Below are 20850 nucleotides of genomic sequence, written 5' to 3'. Positions count from 1 at the left end.
TTATCGTTGGCCAATCTTGATCATTTGATTTGCAGGAAGTGATTAGCTTTTTTCTCAACCATATTTATTAAATACACTCGGAAATCTACGAAATTGTACATTCATACATGTATGCAAATAAGACGTGGACTGAAATGCCGGACAATGCTTACCCTCTGGTCGAAATATGGCAATATTGACATGCTAGTCGAAATATATGACAATGTTACTGTATAGATAGATACTACACTTTGGCCGCTTTAATCTTACCCATAAGTTTATTTACTTTTAAGGATTACACAACTTCCCAAAAGGAAGGATATAATACTATTGGATGGGGTTAGTAAAAGCACTTGAAAATCCTTGGGGACTGGAATCCATTAAGGATAAAAACACTATACGCAACTTTAAATGCTCATCTAGCATACTCTTTATTTAATATGCCCTTTTAAACAAGTATAAGTGGTAGGTGTTTCGTGAAATTAAAATAATAGAAAACTTTTCTGGCAGTGGGCGGAAGGAGTAATTTCGTTGGAATATAGAATACTTAGTTATAATATTATCGAATGTTTACTTACCGAACTTATTAAAGGTAAGATAACTTTAGATAGGTAAAAATTTTACTAAGATCAGAAAATAGGAGAAAAACATAAGTAAAATATTGAAAAATCCAGAGTGCATTCAAATTTTAGTTAGTCAAAAAATAATAATTTATACGTTAACATATTAATATTACGTAGAAGTTAGAACTTGTGTAGAACATATTATTGTTGTATAAAATCTAATTGATTATCTTAATTACTTCAACATTATATTTGCTTCCAATGCATATGTATTTTGCTATAGAGCTTAGTATTTCCCGACACTTCAATTAAATAAAATGCCTCTACGTATCTCTTCATCTAAATGGAAATGAGATGTCGGTACAAGTGAAATAGGACCTTGAACTAAAGAAACAGGGTCAATTTTCGTTTGGCATGTTTTCATGTTGTATGAAATGCGTTCACAGTGATGGCGGAAGCGTCGGCATTAAGTTTGCAGACAAACTAAAATTGGGTTATACGCTTTAGTTTCACCGGAATTCTATTTTATATTCGTTGTTAATTTTTTGTTAATTTTCATGAATATTTTTTTTACACGAACATGCCATATTGAACACTTACGAACCGAATTGGAAGGATTCTTATGAAGATTAATTTTATGGGAAACAGATTTCGCATGATAACGTGAACTGAAAATGTAGTACATAATAAAAATGTAGTGTTGAAAGTTAAGAAAAAAGTACGTGAGTAACATGTGTTTAATATTTAAATGAAAGTAACTTATGTGATGATTTAGTTTTTAATTAATTAATCAAAGTGAAAGTTAGTTAAATAATATTGTATACTACCACAGATAATATAATACTGACAGTACTAACTCAAGCTACCAATCACTTATACACGACATATACCTACACCACAGTAACACAGTATTATACATATTAACTGCCTACAAACAGTTATGTAGAAACATTATTAATCGCTGATCCCACAAGCTCCAATTACCGCTATGTCTACAAACAAAAACCCAGTCTTATCCGGCATAAATCACGCAACGTGGATTCAGACATCTGATTACATTATTGTTATTCGGCACCAATTAGCACTAAGCCAACAAAGGCCTAATTGCCAACGAGCCTATGTGTTAATTTAATTAGACATCTTTCTTTGACTTTCGCGAAAAAGATACAAGCTGAATGACCTTGCAAGTTCGTTCTCCCAAATTGATTAGATTGTGTTTTTCCACGAATTTTCATATTGTTATTTCATATCATATTATATTACACCCAGTATTACAGCCATATAGAAAACATTATATTAAATAGGTTAATATAATATTTTTAGGTCCTAACAGACCAACCAAAAGCTAATTGAGTTTTAACAGAGCTTACATATTTTGATTATATTTACTCGGGATAATAATATTATAATTTTTAGATACTTATTTTCCTTGTAGTACAGCTTAGTCTAATTATTTATCAATATTTCATCTACATACTGTTCAAAAATCTTACACAAAATTTCCTAAACATAATTTCTTTAAGGAAGAATTCAGTAAAAATGAAATAAATTAAGAAAAGCGACCAAGAATGACGTTTCTCGAAGTTTCTAGATGCAATTAGCAAGCCCGACCAGAGTGTATCGACACTTTATTAACGAAGAGAAGTATCTTATACGACTTGTAAGTCTTCGCACAGGAATCCGATCGGTCGATGAAGCTATACAAATTACTGTTTAATTACAATTTACAATGTATTACTATGCTGTTGTTTGTTAGAGCCGTGTAAATGGGCGTATATGACATTGAAATTCCGATATTTTCGTAGCTTCAGATTACCACACCGCGACCGATACAAGTAGAACGAAATAAAATAATAGTTAAAAAAAACTAAAAAACACGCTTTTTATAGAAAACCGAACTAAAAAATAGAAATTTTTATCAAATTAGTGTATTGTCATCGGTCCTCAATAAATCTACTTACAAAGTTTGAACGAAATCTGGCCGTTTAAAGTGGGACAAAATCGCGCCCAAAGAAGTCGGTTACAAACAAACATACAGGTGAAGCTAATATAAAGCGTGTAAAAATTATAAGAATGCTAAGAAATAATTTTACATCGCTTTTTTTGTTACCAGGGCCCTAATATCTACAATAAATTAAACGAAATTCTCTCAATTTATTCACTAACAACTGACAAGTGTAAACGTGTGGTAAAGGAATGGATTCAAAAATTGGATTATGCTGCTACCGAAAACTTGCTATAAATTGTGATGTTAGTAAATATGAAATTAATATTAATAATATAATAATAAATTATTTATTACAGTAGGTAAAATGATAAAATTGCTTTCAGTGTAAATTATTTTATTTAAAATATAAATAAACAAATGGATGAATTGGAAAATATTTATGACACACAAACATAAACGCGCGCACACACACACACACACACTCACAACACACACACACATACACACACACAACACTCACACAACACACAAACACATATGTAGGTATATTATATTATTTTAATTTTTTTTTTTTTGTTTTTAAATTTTAAATAACAATAAACTTATGTCGTTCTCACTACCTAAGCACAAACTCTTGAATTATGTATGTGAAACTTATTTTTGTGAGTGTATTTTGGTTCCGAGGGCGGGGACCTGGTGATCTGTGATACCGGTTAAAACCCATTTCAGACACCAGCTCCTCCTTTTTAAATTAAAAAAAAAAAAAAAAAAAAATTAATAACCTTGAAACGGTCATAATTATTTTTTTTATTGTTTGGTATTTCTATAGGATTATAGGATATCTATTAATGGTCCAACCAGTAACACGACCATTGAAAACATGTATTTGCATAAAGAAGCCTTGTCACAAGGCGTAATACCTTTCTTATGTCATCTAAAATCGATCATTCCATACTAAAGCACTTGTAATTAATGACCGGCCTCGAAGTTTGTGTGTTCGTCCCTTTCCATTACCGCTGAGTGCTCGTGTATCTTAGTATCCTAATTAATGCCCTAGGTCAAAGCCTAACCTTTGATAGGTTTTACGTACCATATATGCCAATATATAAACTTTATAGTACCTGATTGTCCTACACAGATAAGATAGGCTTTTATACATCGTAACTTTTTAATGTTTATGTTGTCGTAGATGAAAACCATAGATTATATAATTTAACTCGCGAGATTGTACCTAAACTGTCGAAAATTTTTAATCTGTATCGTTTGCTTGTAATGTAAGTTGTAACGCAATGAAACGGTATTTACTACACTTTTACGCTGATATTTAGATTCCTACTCTCTGAAATTTATATATTTCGATTGTTCTTTTTGTGCGTTTTATTTATATTTATGCGATACAAAATAAATAATCCATTTACGGCTTGCTTACACGTGGTTTTCCGTTGCGATGCTTTCTTGGATTTTGAATTAATTTTGTTCCCTTTGGCTGATAAAGAAATAAACGGATATCTTAATATATCGTTCAAACAATCATTTTTGTGAATGACGTGTAACAAAGTTGAGATGATCCGGGAAAATCTGTTAAAACCACGATTTTCCTTCTCACTGATAAGGGTGAGAGGCTTATGCCATAATCTTTCTACCAGGCTAGCTGCGGGCTGCTTCATGTCACATATCGTCGAACATAAACCATGATATTATAATCCTTACTAGCACTAACAATGTTATAAATTCGAATGTGTGTTTGTTTGTTTATTTGTGCCTCTGCACATTTTAATAAAAACGTATCCCGCCTATTTAACCCAATTGATTTAAAATAAGTTCCTTTTCATACAATTAAATATTACAATTGTTAATACATTAAATAGGTAATTGTAATATACTTACGATGGTGGTATGCCGCCCACGAAGACATCAGAATTGGTTGTAAATTTTCCAAAAGCGTATTCCTTGCCGCGTGACGTTTTGCTTTGCGTGACGCCGTCCACTGAGAGGGACGTGTGCTCGTCACGGCGGGCCACCTGTATCAAACTCACACTTAAACTCAAATTCAACTTTACAATACAAAACATAAGTTAACTTCATTATCTAGTAAGTACATGTTACACGTATCATGTAGTAATTAGGAAATTAAGTAATTTGTGAATTATATGACTATGAAGATTTGATTTTGTACAAAAGGACACTAAAATAAAATAAATTGGTAAGTACCTCATATTTTGATTGCTTAGTTCAATAAACATATAGCGACCAAATAGTCATTAATCATTTTTTTAAATGGTAAGAATAATTGTTATTGATACAAAACTTTAATAATAATCTAATATATAAAAATCAATGCCACTTTTCGTTGTAATTCCATAACTCGAGAACGGCTGAACCGATTTCGATAATTCTTTTTTTATTATATTCCTTGAAGTACGAGGATGGTTCTTATGTAGAGAAAACGTTAATATGTACCACGGGCGAAGCCGGGGCAGACCGCTAGTTAACTATATAATATAAATTTTATATTAGCAACTATCGTTAAACAAAGTAATTCAAAATTATTAATATGTACTTAATTATTCATATTCGTATTTACAATTTATTAAAATAGAACTCGAATTAACCGCGAAAACACAAATTGCATCAAGTGTCAAATTTTTTTTTTAATGTTCCATTTTTTTTTTCTTCGTGGCGTCGTGGTTGCCAGTCATCAAAATTTTTATACTTATAAAATGCGATACTTTTATTTATAAAAACGAACTTTGCTTAACATAATAAATTTATTTATTGTGATTAGTTAATATTACTGTGAGTATTTAAATTATTTATTTATTTATTTTTGGTAATCCAACAGCTTTACATGTACTAAGAGATTTCAGAACGATAATAAAACCAGCGCGTAGAGCATAATTGACCATAGACAACTTGTATTTTTAAAATCTTTCCTAATTCCATATTGAAATTCAATTAAGTAGGTACCTAACTTAGAGTATATATTACAATAGTATAGAGCGAGTGTATTGCACAAATTGCTTATTGCGCATCGTAGGCAGATGAGCTATAGATACTATATAGATGTGTGTGTGACAAATAGGGATGGGTAGGTATCAATTGCGTGTTGAACTGTCGATAAGTTATGTAAATAAATATGTATCATAAGTAAATTTTATGTTCAATAAGTTATTAAAGGAAAAATATACGAATAAAGTATAAATATGTAATTTTAAATTTGTCTACCAACTGAATAAAGTTTGTTTATTCCATTTGAATATTAAATATTATATCGCACCTTCGGTAGAACAAGGGCATAATTGTCATAAATTGCCAAAATGACTTAAATATGCAGAAATGCTTTAAAAAGGCCCTTTCAACTGGAGGGACAAAGACATTCGTTTAATTCCTACAAAAAACAGCCAGATTGAAATAGTGGCGTTGTCATTTTGGCGCTATTTTGTTTCTCTCTTGGCGAGACAAAGTCTCATTGGTTAGTTGTGCCATCGGCGGGGACTGAGCTAGCTGTCACTTGGAGCGCTAACGTCGTTTATGTAAATATGCCCTATAATGTTTTTGATTTCTGGAACGACAAGGCCATATCTGTCACACTTATGCCTAGTTTACGATTTAAAAATTGGGAGGACAAAGTCGTTCAGACAATTGTGCCCTTGTCTGTCCAAGATTTGTTATACTCCATGGTCTTAAAAGTAACATTTTATTCCGATAATTGCTGTAGAGAGCAAAAAAACAAGTTAGTTTTTAAACGACAGGACTGCCAATCAAAATACAACAAACATACCCTCACACCCACAAACCTATCCTCAAAAACTTTCGAGTTTACATAATAAATAATAATATTAGTAAGATATTTATTCGTAAATAATTATTTTTCTTTTTCAAATTTGTTTTTGGAATGTATTATTTTGCTGTGAACACATTGCCTATAAAATCGATCATACATAAATTAGGGGACCCAGCATAAAGCCGATGCCGTCCATTCTGGAATGTAAAACGTGCAAAAAAAGCTGGCCCAATATCAATATGCACTCCGGCAGAATACATAAGCCTTATAAAAAATGCCACGAAAAAGGAGGAATTATTTAATGTCAAGGAATTGAATTATGATTCTTTCTTGTTCTGTTATCTTAATATAATATTATTCCAATTTTTAAAGCGATTCCAAAGAATTTTGCTAGGAAACATAATAGTTTCAGATTGTTGAAGATGTGTAATGGCTGATTAGTAAGTTTTGATCTCTATTTTTGTGATAAAGTACTGCGGCTTTCTAAAGTGTTTAAGAAAATAAAACATTTATACAAAAAAACACGTTATTATCATTCCAAAATTATTAACTTAAAGCTTTAGATATGGCCATATTTACAAATTAATTTTCTTGTTGGTGGAACAAGGGCACAAATGTACACCTACATAAGAAAAAAATATTATTAAAAAAAAACTAGCAGTTTTTAATATTTGTAAACGATACACCTAAAAGAATATAGTATATAGTTTATGTCATACAAAGCAGAACAACCATAAAAAAATTATTATCATAGCTAGACCACATTAAGTACTACAAATATCTTAAAATGGCTCTCCTGTAAAATTGCAAAAACTGTAATTGTGCCCTTGTTCTACCGAAGGTGCGATATATGAAATTTTCTTGTATTAATTATAAGTACTTTAAAAAAATATGTTTAATTGGAATATCAGAAAAACGTGAGTACTTTTTAAATAATAAAGTTAATAAAATAAAAGATCAGGTTTAGTGCTATTTCTTTAATAATAAATCAAACCATAATAATAATGTTTTAAAAATGGTAAAAAATATTAAGAAATAAAAATAATTAATAATTTAAAATGATAATATAGTTAATAAATAATATTAATAATTTTTTTATTTAATTTTATCCATTCTACTATCAAAATCTTCAAAATCAATTTAGCGGTTCAGAAAATATATCGTAACATTACATACTTTACATTTACATTCGCATTCATAATATTAGAAAGTGTATCATACAAAACACACCACAAATATATTTATAATACATTTTTAAAAGAGTTTTAAATTTTAAGTTAAATAAATAATTTGTTAAAATATAGTTCTTCTAGTAAACTTTATATCGAGTACAGCGTTGGTCAGGTCACATCACTATGATCACGTGGCGGCAGTGAGGCGCGCGAGCAAGCCTGCGCGTGTCCGCCTCTCACCTACCCTTCACGCCCGCGATGCTAGATTTATTTTCATAAAAATAAGTATAACAATCGACTTACTGATGGAATGTGATAGTGGATTTCAATTTTGTGTATTTTCTAGTATCGTTTTTGCAAGATAGAACAGCACATTTCACCATGTTTATTCGTAATATGAAAAAAAATCCAGAGCAACGCACTTCGTGAGCACTCAACCACGACTGCGAGCGCTCGCGGCGGGAACGTCGTGTTGTTCCCACCTGTGCCTACTGTTCCCACTTGGTTGTTCGCACTCTATAGATAGTATATATACTCTAAGGTACCTAAGTTGAAAAAGTTGTTGAAGCCTGAAGGATGTTATGAAGTCTTGGGAGAAAGTTATGAGAAAATAAACATTCATAGTTTAGTACTATGAGGTACTTTTGCTGTAAGTACTTTAAGATTTTTCAAACGTAACATGTCATTCTGTAAAAAGGAGCAATAGAATTGTAAGTATTCATCAAATCCATTAATTTTCTTTTGTAATTCACTTGTTAAATCTTTTTATGATCGCATGCAACCTCCATTAGACGATTTTCGAAGATTACTATTGTACTTAATTCAAAATAATTCAAAATTTAATTATTTTATTTTATTTAATAATTTGATGAGTTTATTGGTAGGTACCTATTTTAAAGCGCCCCTCACTTTTTCATAACTAGGTAATATTTTATTATCAGATTTCTCGATATATTTTTTTTTGTTTGTTGATTATATTACGCGTCTTTTTACAGTTTTTACTCTATATTAATAAGGTTTGTATTTGAACCAATGTTCCCAAAAACCCTGAAACGGTAACATATCTACCGCTTAAACGTAGAAACAACTTGATAGATGATGCGGAACATCCGTATGAGACGTTCAAAAAGGGGAAAAACTGTGACGCGACCGAATTAAGTATTCTGTGTGTCACTGCGGTTTTGCAAAAAAAGCCTTCTCTTTATTGAGTGGAGCCATTAACTGAGGAGAATCCTGCTACAGGAACGATGTTTTTACTTTATATTAACTTTAAAAGTAAATGATTAAAAATAATGAATGTGAGACATTTGAATTTTAATGTGGTGGATTATGGCCTGTACCTGTATAGGAGGCCCGTGTCCCAGCAGTGGGAACGTATATGGACTGATGATGATGTTGATGATGAGACATTTGAAAGGAGGGTTGAGTTAAGTACTTTAACATATTATGTTAAAAAAATAGTACCTAAAACCAGATATAGGAAACTTTTAACTAAATTTAATGTCATTCTTTAATTTGTCAAGACATTTAGGTTTGTTAAAATACATTAAAAACAAATATATACATTATACAAGTAGGTAACACTAACCTGAACTTTGTGCCAGTGGCCATCATTCAAATTGCTGCCAACCGTGATAATCTGTGCACCACCGCCCAAATTGTACCTCAATCGCAACGCACCATTCACTAGCTTTAACTCGAAAAAGTCGTAAGTGCCACCGTCGTCCGTGTACAAAAGTAGACCGTTCGGTTGGTCCGTTTTAAACTCAAGTTCCAATGTGCCGTTGAGGCCGGCGTTCCACTTCCTAAACTGCGAGTATGGATTCTGTTTGTCGAGAACGAACGCAAAGTTTATGTGGAGTGACAGAGAGAGGAGGCAAAATAGGAGGTAACGCATCTTCGTGACGTCCACGGACATGGCTATGATCACCACGCGGCGCCCGATGAGTGTGGCCGTTTACGTCTCATTTCTTGATTGCCTGCAACAAAGGAACATAAATAAACATTTCCATTGATAAATTGAACTGTTACCGTGTTACAATAAATATTCTATGCTGTTACCCTTGTGTTAGGAGCAAAGATTTCTTTATAGTATTTTGTTGAAACTTGTATAATCTGTAAGTTTCGATGTATTTTCGAGAAAATTGTAATTTTTTTTCTTAAAAGTAAACATATAGAATTACTTTTGATACATTATTTTGAATGAAAAGTAAAGTTATATTAATATTATAGGTCTCAAAGTGTCTTGATGTGTTTCCTTTAGCTGATATATCAGTTTAAATGAGAAATTTTAATGTATGAAAATTTACGTCAAAACGTGTCAAATATGCTATCAGGGACAGGGACACTATCAGCAAGCGGTGAAACTACATGATGATTTATTTGCCAACAGCTTAAAAGGCAATTTATTAGTCATATTCTTTATGTAGCAGGAATTTGTAGTATAGTAGTAGGCATATTTCAAAATTATACTTCAACTCTAAGACAAATTTATCATGGAAAATAAGGATTCATGTAAATGTGAGAAGGGAAGATTTTGATACTTAGAATGTGCGTATATGATACGTGACGTACGTACTTACATACATTATACCCACGTATAATGTATGTAAGTATAAGGAAACGACCGTGTTAATACATAACATTAAAGTCTATCTAATGATGTAATCATTCAAACAGGCACAAAAACATTCTCAAAATCGAGCTACTCAAGACTAAAACACAGAAGCGAAGAAACATAGCCATGGTCCATGTTCAGAAAATTCGCAAGGAGTAAACGCTTTGCAGGTAAAAGCCACTCGAGGTAACAAAAGAGGCTCAAACTAGGCCGAGACAACGCTTCCTAGATCTCAGTCTAGTGTTTTTACTTCAATATAGCTGTTCTGAGCAAAATATTTAAAGATGGAGGTAGTGTTTTACCGTTATTAAAAATCAGGACGCTGAAAATTTTAAAGTGGTTGTTTTATTGAAAATTTTCACGTTTTTTACTTTTTACAATTGAGATGATACTGAGTCGTAAAAGGTAAAAGTTTCCAACCACTATTCAAAATCCGTGCATAGATCTTAATTGAAAAATATCGTCCGTCAATATACCAATTACCAATATACCAACAAAAAGTACCTATATGCGCTTAATAAGCAAAGCATGTTAATACATTGACCAGATTGAGCACTAAATGAAATAAGTGTATTTTTATTTCTAACAATTGAAGAGTGAGTGAGACTAAATAGATAAATAATTATAGACTAACAAAACTTCCCAATTACAATTAAGGCACTTTCACGAAAAGAGTGTAAAGTTTTCTCAAAGGCTCTCACTTAATACCTAGGTATTGAGTGGATTTAGCCGACATAGATCACTATATCAAGTAACTCGACGTCTGCTCTATTGCCTCCATTACAAATAAGAAAATAAACCTAAATGTTTTCGGACAGAACAAATCCTTATTCTTGCCAAACAGTTGGAGGTACACATGGCAACATTAATAATTCCCCGTTCTAATTCACATCTTGTTTGTATGTTCAGTCAAGAACACTAACCCGACACGTCGTAATAATTTAATCGCTAAAAGAAAACGTGTTGAAATAGGCCACAGTTTGAGTCACATTCATAGTTAATCACTTAGCCTAACGAAGGTAGTTGCCGGAAAGTTCTGGCGCGAACTTGGCACCGTCTCCCTTGATTCAACCATTTTGTCCATTTTTCAAGTACTCGTGCGCTAGTTTTTTGAAATGCTTTTAATTAATCCACAATGGGAAAGTGATTAAAACAGATCTTTCATTCGTTAAAACTCTAATTACTCGAGTAATAGACAGAAAAGATTGGAGGTTCTTGCGTCTGGTTCAAATATGAAGGTAAGCTAGAAGAGTGACTTTAGTTTTAAGTAGTAGTGACTTAACGTAGAGCCTATAGAGTTATTAGTTATTACTAAAAGCTGTGCTAAAAGTTAAAATTAAAATTGCTTATCTTTGAAAAGGTCTCAAATTGTATTATCCCTATATCTTTATCCTTTTTACTTAGATATTTTGTTCCGTAATATTCCTGACAACATTATTTTTCCAAATATAATTCGCGTAAATCGTTTACAAAGGTGCTCTTAAATTTTCCGGTACAGTACAAATATTGTCGTACGAAGATTTTCCTCAACATCTTTATATTAAATAACGTTTAAAGGGAAAATTACTTAATCTTTGAATACAACATTTACTTCAAATAGGTTAACTTTTGATAAAACGTGAGGGATATTAAAAATAACATTCACAAACGAAACTATATGCAGGCAGATGTTCGAAACATGATACTTTCTCACGGTGTTTTAACTAGATTACGTTCCTTTATTGTTAAAATGATAAAAGATTAATATGTGGATATTTATTTTTACAGCTCATCTATATTATGTTAAAACTCATGTAAATGATTAAGAATATTGTCTACAATAATTTTCTCGAGAATATAAACATCGTTGTACTACATGACTGAAAACAGTATAATTTATATTCATTACATTAGGATTCAATGAAAATGTATACAAATTATACCAAGCAAGAGGTACGTATTTTCGATGTCACGTGTATCGATTTTCCGAAGCACATTAATTCTAATTCTAATGAAAATAGAGGCTTATTTGTGTACGAAACAATACAACTAGAAGCTTAGTTGAATTATTGTTTCATTTATTCATGACCTTTACATGTAACAACTGACAGAGAAGTGGGTAATAATTCAATTGGTTTTCTACAGTACACAATAATTTGTACAAAGGCATATTATTGTTACTTAAACTGTTGATTATTACCAAATTACCTACTATTGTAGGTTAAATAAAACATAATAACAGTTCATTAAAATTCAACAACATTTATTTTTAATTTTTTTGTCTTATCGGAGCCAAAAAAATTAAAAATTATAAAGCATAACAGATATTGTTCAATATTTCAAATTACCAGACATTTTTGAATATTGTTTTCATATCGATTGGTACATTAGATAGAAGCTTAGTCGAGGCGGGTTATTTTCACATACAAAGGACAGATTTTATTCACTAATGCATATTGAAGTATCCTATATTACATTATGGACTATTTGAAATGAGTAAGTAATAGAAAACCCTTTAACCCTGAATTGGAATTAATATTGAAATTCATGATTCCTAGAATCGACTCAAGCTGTGATACGATACAAATCTACCTAATTTCAATAGGCGTTTGATTTCTTAAATATAATGCCACATGACGGTTTATCTATACTACGTACCTACTACGTAATTGTTTTTAAATTACTTTGTTTATGATCGATTCTGCAATTTTATTAAGGCATAACTATTTTATTTATTTTAATAATGTATGTTTTTCCACAGATAAAACAGATATTTCATTTCGACTCATCAAAGAGATCAAATATAGAATGATATCAATTTAATATCGTTTTCATTTAGCTCATACAGAGGTTATTAAAACAACATTAAGGTAATATTATGCGGTAATTTGTGGCAAAAAGTAGCCAAGAAAATGCAAAAACTTGATAGAGAGTGCTTTGAAGTAAGCTTAAGACTTCGTAAAAAGTTCTGCTTATACAAAATTCTTATAAAATGAACGACCATTTATAAGTAGGGTTTTTGATTAAAATTAATAACGACTATTTTATAATTGTAAAAAAATAATTTTTAATTGCATTTTCAATTTGTAAAATTCAATGCATTTTGAAATTTGATTTGAATTCTAAATTGTTCTTAAAGGGCTTTAAAGATTTCGATTCCATTTTTTTGTGTATCGTAAGAATATTTGGTAAGTAGGTATCTTTTACCCTTCGTGCTTTAACTGTCGATTTATATGAAATTCCTAGTTAAACAGATAATTAACTGCAAATAGCTAAGGCCTAAGATAATATCTTATATACGAGATTACATTACACATGCAAGCCCGATTCCATCTGAATAATAGCCTGTCTCTGAGATGCACGATTATTGTATAAATATAACATTTCATACAATTTTGACACTTCTATTGTAATTAATAGGGACGGGTATGCGCTGCACGAGGGGATTATAACTCTGTCGTATTTAGCGTTATACTGTACGTGGAATTAAATTATAATTCAAGATAATAATTGTATTTATATTTTACAGATTTTGATGAATTGAATTAAATGCAACATCAACTCATAATGCTTATACCAAAAGGAGCATCTCTTCCCCTCTCATTTCTTATATTTTCAAATAGGTAAATAAGAAGAAGCTTAAAGAAAAGGCATTTAAAAGTAAAAAAACATCGTATCTTTTTATCAATCATCATCATATAATTTCCATACCAAATAACCCTAACCATTTTATATCACAAACTATTCACGCTGAACAATAAAAAATTCCGTAATAACACTAAAAAACTCCAAAGTCAAACACCTTTCTCAAACAAGCCAAGAGGCAGCGAGTGATGAGGTACAAAGACCTCTGCAGTATGTCCTCGGAGCTAACTTAGTACGTGCCTTCCTGGGAAATAGGTCTAAGTGCAGTCGCAGGAAATATATAGGTATTATGCACGTTTCCTATCATTAAGTTTTTCGCTTGCACAAAATGTAACTCTTGAAAATAACGAGATTGAAAATAATTTCGATAGGACAGTATAATTTTTCATTTCGTATAAATTTTTGTAATCATAGATTGTTTAAATGATATGTATAGTTACCTACGTTTAATTTTAAGCTATTGCATAGCTTCTATCGCGGGCCTTGAGCGCGGGGACCGAATCGAGAAATTCCGTAACGAAAAAACCTCACGCTCCCCACTCCGACGGGCCCGGAGGTGTGGCTTGAAGGCCTTGTTGTGCAATAGCTTTACCGCGGCAGTCCCCGAGTGCTACACGTATTTTTTTTTTAATAATTTAGTTATCACTACATATTACATATTATGTAACAAAATCCTTCCCCACATCTATATTTTCGCAATTAGCTTTGACGACTATTCCATTATAATTTACTTTTCAGCAATGGCTAGTGATTTTATGCATGGTCTTATAATATATGTATATTGTATAACTAGCTTTCCGCCCGAGGCACAACTGGCGTGGACTACAAAAAATCTCTCTCTGTTTCAAAATTAAGTATAAAAACTAAAAATTAATTAAAACACTGTTATTACATAGCTACTGTCTAGTTTAAACTCAACTGACACAGTTCAGTCACGCATAATTCAACAAAAAACGTGCATTTTCGCGAAGTCCTTTTCCTCCAACTTTACAGTTCATTGAAATAGAACTTACGGAGCGAAATGTTAACCTTTAAACTTCTCTAAGTATTAAATGGAATCACTAACTAAATCTTGATTCTCACTCGAGTGGGCCTCAGTGAGTCGCCAAGTCTACTTGAGTGCCAGTACTTGTAGTTGAGATTGTGGCAGATTATTATTTAGATGTGAATAGAGAAACTATTTCTTTATGCTCGTTATGATGTTATGGTGTTGCCGTCTCATGGCATTTCAAAGAAAAGACGAGAGACGTAGACTGCGCATTGGTTAAAACTGTTACATTATCGAGTAAAATTAGTGGTTTTAAATATTTAAGATAGTAATAATAAACAGAGGAAATAAATAAAACATTTGTATTGTCGTGGAAATTCTTATATTTTTGTATAAAATTGCAATATAATAAAGCTAAAAATTAAACAAATTAGGTTCTTAGTAAAATCAAATTCACTTTTTCTTAATGAATAGTTATGGTCATAAATGTAAAGCTAATTTGTTTTTTAAAAGCCACAAATTAATGGAGACCATATTTTTTTATATTTTATAAAACAAAATCAATAAGTAAATCTTAATTTAAAACCGCGAGCAAAACTTTCTACTTTATAATATTTTAACCAAGTTCTCGATAAAACCTTTACGGGAAAGTTGCAAAAGTTTCATTTTGAATATATTTGATGTGACATTTTTGTAAAATAGTTATTCCCTTGTGCTTATACTTTCTTGGCTAACATTTGAAAAACTTACTAACAACTGTGAATAATTTTTGTAAAAATAATTGAAATACATATTAAATAGTGTCTGTCTGTCTACTTTCAAATTTGTTTGTAAAAAATTAATTAATGTAATTGATTCGAAATTTGAATTGTTAATTATCTAATAAACTATTCACTAGTCGTTCGACATTTTATATCATCAACACATTTTTAATTTAAAATTCATTTTCGCAATTAACGTATTTATAATTATGATATTTATAGAATAAGATGAAAGCAGAATTCATAAGGCACGCGAGCTGGCAAAATTATTCTCAAATGCTTTTAAATTGAAATAAAAGGCCTCATTCAGAGCAGTGATAATTAATCTAAAGTAGGAACACGTCAAAGGAATGTTCCATTGTGTTATTTGGGAAAACGTGCCAGATTAAATATTCCGTGAAGTTAGAACGGTATAAAATAATATACAGGATGAATTATTGGAGTGGGCTTTCCGAGCTAAATCCGAAACTACATGAATATCGAAATGGAAGTATTGGCCCCGATTGTAGTGTGTTTGTAAAATTACAGTGTTTTGATGATTAATGACACATCCTGTATACATAGGGCGTGTTTTTATATATTTGTATCTTTAACATGAATGAAATATCGTGTAATTTTCAACAAAGACTTTATACTTAGTCACCTTATTACGATTTTCCTCACTACTTAACCTTTTAAAATACATAATCTATACAATATATAATTCCTACTAACATAAATATGAATATATTACGAAACGGTAAAGCCAACATTGTAACTAAATAATTACTAACTCAAAAGTTGTATGTTGTACGTCCCCACCGCCTTAACCTTACAGACATCAAAGGGCTCATATGTACGCTCAAACATCTTGAAAGTTGCCTGTTGGACATTGTAATTCTGTAAACATTATTATATATTAACCTTTTGTTCCGTAAGTAAAGAGTATTAAATTAACTGTTTTTCTTTTTACCTAAATATGTACCTAGATTTAACATAAAAAACGCTAATACTTTTTGATGACAATTAACGCAAAAAAATATACAAGTGCAAACTGAAATCATACGATCAGAACTTTCTCTACCACTCAGAGATACGACGGATTTTCAAAGTCAGTATAAATCTTTTTTATCTACAATCAACGATGAGAAATTCCCTGTAACAACTCCCGCAATTGCTACACCAAATAATAATAAACCAATACGGATCATAGATGGTATCAACCGCGCCGTAGCTAACGGCATTATCTTAAACAATCGTCTCCAAACTGCAAAGCTCTTACTAAAACTATACTTCGGCAATTTTCCAACGGAATTCACAAACAGTGGACGATTCTGAACTCACGCTGAGATTCCACATTCCCGCTACGGAATTTAATCCCAAGTTATTCTCAACTATTATAACCTAGTTTATTGGAGATTTATTTTAAACATGGCTAGGTGCTTCACGATGTAGTAGTTTTGAAGTAGCAGTGTTTTATGGTAGTTAAATGCATATTACTATCTATTACTGGATATTTGTGCTGAGACTTAATAATTTAAGTTTCTCTTAATCTACCTTATATATGTATGATTCGTTGTGTAGGATATAATATTATGTGCATTATTACAAAAATTAAAACACGTGAAATAAAAAACTGAAGACTTATATACAAGTATTCCGCCCACTTGTTCGAGTGCACTTAACCTTATCGATAGTCGTCTGCTATACAAAGGCTATGTCAAGGTTTCAACTTTCAACTATCTGTTTATCAAAATCCACCCACATCCGTTCAGGAGTTTAGGCGTGTAAACATAAGAGTCAAATGGACGCACTATAAATATATTTTTTTTAAGTCTTAGGAAAATGTTATCCAATTAAGAATTAACCCCGTAAAAAGGTTTACTTAGTATAAAATAGGACTTGAGTCTTGATCAGTTTATTAAGATTTACTTAGCGTGAAGTAATCTAAGTTTGGTTTAGGCACAAGTTACTTAGTAACCACAGCGGTATTACAACTCCTTTACGTCGAATAATCGTGAATATAAATTTGCCGGATTATCTGCTGAAATTAGTTTCAGTTTAGCGGAAAATCTCTTTATCCGTTTGTTACCTACCTATATTATAATTATTATGATGACAAGGTTATCAAAAAAAAACTACATGTAGATACTATTTCAAATTATATTATGTAACAATAGGTATAAGTTATCCATTTTAATACCTTTAGTGTAGACTGTAAGTATAGTATAAAAATGGATCAAATGGAAATTCATCAATATAAAAGCTATCATTGTTTATTATATTACTGGTCTTCATCCACGACTTCACTTTGTCTTTATACCGAGAATATTTTATAAAAGGCTTCAGCGGTTTTTAGTGAACAAAGAACAGCGACTTCAGATTTATTCATTTAGTATAAATAGTATTTATTATAGTAGGTAATATAATATATAGTAGGGTAAATCACATAAATAAAGTAAAGATATCAATTGACATAAAAATCATGACCATACTGGTTTTTTTTCTTAATAAAAAATCTTTTCTCTTTTTAAAAAGGAGTCGATGTGATTTTCGCATTTGGAGTTTATGGTTTGGAACCCGGGAAGTTACATATTATGCTTGTTGTCCTGGAAAAATTAACAGCTCCTGCGGGATACATTTAGAGCCTTAGAACCGCTGTAATGTACGTAAAAGCTAGCCGATTCAGTAACTTTTTTGTGCCAATGCCGTAAAATTTAAGTATTTGCAAAAATTTTAGCTTTTAAAAAATAAGTTGGATTATCTGTTTCTAGTGACAGATCATTTTATTTGAAAGTATACACCGTATCTATGGCAAATTAACATGTTTGTTATAAGTGTCTGTGTATATGAAGAATTTGTTCGTTTTTATTTATTATGTGATTAATAATCTCTGAGGTAGAGAACTAGAGACCCTAATTTGTACCAGGAGTAAACGAAAGGATAAAGAAATAATATTGTTTAGCTAAATAATATCTATTAATATAACACACACAAAAGCCGATGAAATTTGACGGAAATATTTCCCTTCCTCTGACAAACCGCAGACGGTAGTGCGTAATGCCTTGCGTGTCTAAAATTTATATCATAAATAACTCTACTTGGCAGTTCTATAGTACGTCTTCTTGTCTCTACATTTAGATTTGAGGTAGACAGACAGTTTAATCATCGTACTTAATATTTTAGATCTAACATTACTTGTCTTTGATCTAATTATGTTAATTTTTAACTAGTAATTATTGTAGAGACATCTGAACATTAAATGACTTAGGTACTACATTGAAAAAGTAATTGGTATTTTGATTATGTAATTAATTATACTCTACTATTTTGCCTTACAGATACAGATAAAGAATTTTGAAATTAATTGTCTCAAAGTTATAACGTTTTTATATTGAATCTATAATAAGCAAACGAACATATAATATAATAAACAGAAGCTATGTTATTCTGACAAATATTATTATTACAATATCAAACACTTCGAAGACGAGATATTTAAAGTATCATCAGAATTTCAAATGTAGATTAAGGGACCTTCTTGAAAGAGAATTTGTTTTATAAATAATAAGCATTTACTGAACCAGCAGTAGTATAACAAATAAAAATATTTATTAAGACTCTTCCTTAATAATAAACTTAAAAATAATCTGTATAAACTAGATAATTAAACTGTGTACCTAATGTGTGTCCTTGTATTGTCCTTATTAAATTCATATTAAAGTTTTCAAAATAACAGCTATACTTAAGTAGAGTTTGATTTTAAACTCGACCAATATATTGCGTGCTGAAATGCAATCTCATTCGTCAGCTAGTTATAGAGCAAGTGAAGTGAGACAATCCGATATAACTCTAATATTATCTTTTTTCATCACCCGCACACTTGAGTACAGTCGAGGCGCGCGAAACAATCGCATCGCAAATACCTTTAAACAAAACTATATTCTATAGAAGTCGCAACAAAGGCTTTAATTCATAAAAACCTTTATTGGATTCCGCAGATGGAATTCAATTCGCGTTTGACCCAAGGCGCTTTCTATAAGCATTCCTGTTGGGAATAGAGGAATTGCATGTGAATTGTTAGAATTGTTGCAAGTGCAGCTCGCCGCTCGCGAAATAGAACACGTTCCAATAAATCATTTTAATTCCATTTGAAGTATTATTGTCGGAAATGTTTAACTGCGGTGATAAAGAGGGCCAATTTTCATGTAAGATTCGAGAATCTATGTAATGTATCGAGATACATTACATACATCGGATACGTGACATGATATTTTTTTTGAATATAGTAGACATATTTCTACTTTCCATTTGTGTTGTGCTTTGTGATTTCTGTATATGATAATAATGTATTACTTAATGATAAGAGGAACAACGCAACTGCGGCCTATTCTAATATATAAAAATCAATGCCACTTTTCGTTGTAATTCCATAACTCGAGAACGGCTGAACCGATTTCGATAATTCTTTTTTTATTATATTCCTTGAAGTACGAGGATGGTTCTTATGTAGAGAAAACGTTAATATGTACCACGGGCGAAGCCGGGGCGGACCGCTAGTATATTATAAAAGCCGGGTACAGCTTTTCAAAACCCGTAGCTTTGAGATTGCTCATGGGCGGCAGTGATCGCTTAGCTGTCAACCGTTTCCTTGCTTTTATATAAAGTTAACATATGATATGTAGGTAATAATTTATTCAATAAAGGAAAAATAACTACATATAGAGTGTAGAGCATAACTTCGAAATGCATTAAATATATATTGTAAGCGTGAAATATCATTGAAATCGTACGTGTTATAGTATTGTTACTTGCAATCGTGTATTTTAAAAATAATGTTAATTACTTAAATATAATATTATATTACTAAATAATAAATTAACCTATACATATTATATGCATTACTATTCATAGTGGTTATGAAAAAATCTTCTTTTTCTTCAATCTTAAAGAATTAACAAACTAAATCATGAACACTCATTTTCAACCCAAGTATGTACGTTGGTTCAATGCTCCGTCCACACAGAGCTATAATCAGCGAACGTTTCGGCGATAGTGAGACCGCAATCCAATTTCCATATCATGAACTTTTATCCTTTGATTATTGCTGCACCAAACGGTTATTGCTCTTTGTAGCTCGGTGTGGACGCAGCCTTAAGGAGTGTAGAGCCACTACGATGGCTAACATCTTTATATGTGCGCAAAAGAAAATGTTGTAAGAAGCCTTTATTTAAAATACGTCATAGTTATTAAACAGTATTTATTAGTAAGTAGGTAACAAATAGTTAGTAGTGTATGTAATTTTTTTTGTATATTTTAGTTTAATTATCATCACAAGTATCATCAATATGTATTCATATATAAATTAATGAAATGCTTAAAACTGTTATTTTTACACAGAATGACACCACACCACCCTTTAACAAGGCCAAGAG

The 20850-nt window shown here is 31.2% G+C and overlaps 1 protein-coding gene across 1 annotated transcript in view; it reads right to left on the bottom strand.

Moving 5' to 3' along the window:
• LOC123699485 (neurexin-1) overlaps nt 1-20850 on the bottom strand; it is a 94796-nt gene that overhangs the window by 73457 nt on the left and 489 nt on the right. Inside the window, exons 2-3 of the mRNA XM_045646432.1 lie at nt 9035-9425; nt 4378-4511 (exon numbers count right to left, since the gene is read on the bottom strand). Of these exons, the coding sequence (XP_045502388.1) occupies nt 4378-4511; nt 9035-9364 (464 nt within the window). The 5' untranslated portion in view covers nt 9365-9425. The remainder of the gene's footprint in view (nt 1-4377; nt 4512-9034; nt 9426-20850) is intronic.

This window comes from Colias croceus, chromosome 18 (genome assembly GCF_905220415.1).
Source record: "Colias croceus chromosome 18, ilColCroc2.1".
NCBI lineage: Eukaryota > Metazoa > Arthropoda > Insecta > Lepidoptera > Pieridae > Colias > Colias croceus.
This window is presented reverse-complemented; position numbering and strand designations above follow the sequence as displayed.